General features: G+C 37.2%; 1 protein-coding gene across 1 annotated transcript in view; it reads left to right on the top strand.

The window, feature by feature from the left end:
• The first annotated feature begins 1146 nt into the window (after positions 1-1146).
• The window catches only part of RAB21 (RAB21, member RAS oncogene family), a 32906-nt gene continuing 32195 nt past the window's right edge, over positions 1147-1857 (top strand). The window contains exon 1 of the mRNA XM_006759753.2: positions 1147-1212. Within this exon, the coding sequence (XP_006759816.1) occupies positions 1147-1212 (66 nt within the window). The remainder of the gene's footprint in view (positions 1213-1857) is intronic.

Raw genomic sequence — 1857 nt, 5'->3', positions numbered from 1 at the left:
GTATTCATTTCCTATTGCTTCTGTAACAAACGATCACAAATCTATTCACTTAAAATAGCACACATTTACTCTCTTCTAGTTCTGGCAGTCAAGAGTCAAAAATAAGTTTCACTAGGCAGAAATTAATGTTTTGGCAGGGTGTACTCCCTCCAGAAACTTTAGGGGAAAATTGATTCCTTGACTCTTCCAGCTTCTGGTGGCTGTCAGCATTCCTTGGCTTGTGTCTGCATCATTCAATTTCTGCCTCCATGGTCACACTACTTTTCTTTTGTGTGTGTGGCATCTCCTTCTGATTTCTTCTTATGAGAATATTTGTGATTGCATGTAAGGGCCACCCAGATAATCCAAGATAATCTCTCTATATCAAAATCATTAATTTAATCATATCTGAAAAGACCCTTTTCCTAATAAGTTAACATCTCTAGTCACCAGATGTAGGACTTGATATCTTTGGCAGGGGGCGTGGAGTGGGCATTATCAACCTGCCACAACTTACATCTATATTTACCCACTCTGCTCAAAACTATGCCAAACTGACATATTGTAATCCATGAACATTTGTTAAAAGTCATACTTTAAAAAATGTTTTTTATTGGTTTCAGAGAGAGAAAGGGAGAAGAAGAGAAATATAAAAACATTAATTGGCTGCCTCCTGCACACCCGCATACTGGGGATGGAGCATGCAACCCAGCCTGCCCAGAAATCAAACCAGAGACCTCCTGGTGCATGGAACAATGCTCAATCAACTGAGCTTCACCGGAGAGGCACATCCATGAACATTTGCACTACTTTCCTTAAATCCTGATGTAAGCTAAATCTGAAAGATTATTTTATCTTTAAAAATTATTTTATTTTACAATAAAAAAGTTGCATGTAGGTTCTAAGAGGATCAAGCTATTAAATGATCTGGGATCCGTATCATTTGAACAGTGGTTGAAAGAATTTGTTATATTGAAAAGAGAAAGGAAGGCTTAAAGGAGGATCACATAGCTTTCTTCATACGTATGGAGATATTTCATAAAGAATAGAGCTTACATACATACTGTGTAGGTTGAGTTAGGAACAATTAATTGTAGGTGTAGACAGACAGATCCAATCCAATATGAATAAGAATTCAGAAGGAATAACAGAAGGTGCCCCTTCAAAATGAAGTCTCATTCTAATTCTGAAAGTATTCATGAATATGCACAGACCCTGAAAGGAGGAATGCAGGTAGAAGTAGAGAATATATCCTCTGATACAATCATGAGGATATTAATAAAGACATAAAGTCTCTTTAATGACTCTAAATAAATCTAAGTAATATTATCCTTCTTAATCCATTTTCCAAATTACAGTACAGTCAGAGTGATCTTTTAAAAGTCAAATATAATTGTCAGCCCCCTTGATTAAAACTTCATTTGCTGAAAGGACCTTTCAGTATTGACCCCTAGCTTCTTTGCCCATCTTATCTGATGTGTTTTTCCTTCCTCTCTGCATTCTTGTATTGCTTAAGTTTAGACACTTGCTCCTCCTTCCTACCTCAAGGCTGTTGGACATACTGTTCTGTTTGCTTCGAAGCTTTTCGCCCTTCTTGCCTAAGTTACTCCAGTTGGCTCCCCATATGAGTTTGCAAATTATTCTGAACTGCTTTATCAAGATGAAAGTATTTATTGTATAATTGACTGTGTCTACCTTCCCTGCTAAAACATGTATCTTGTTCAGCACCTGGCCTGCCACATGGTGAATATCTTGAAATATTTGAATGAATGAATGGACTATCTGGTTTAAAGTGGAAAAGAAGGGGTGGGGGGGAATATTTGCCTAACTGACACCAGATTTCTAGTTGCACATTTTCAGAAACACCAATGGTTTCTT

The sequence above is a fragment of the Myotis davidii genome, unplaced genomic scaffold, assembly GCF_000327345.1.
Source record: "Myotis davidii unplaced genomic scaffold, ASM32734v1 scaffold54, whole genome shotgun sequence".
Lineage (NCBI taxonomy): Eukaryota > Metazoa > Chordata > Mammalia > Chiroptera > Vespertilionidae > Myotis > Myotis davidii.
This window is presented reverse-complemented; position numbering and strand designations above follow the sequence as displayed.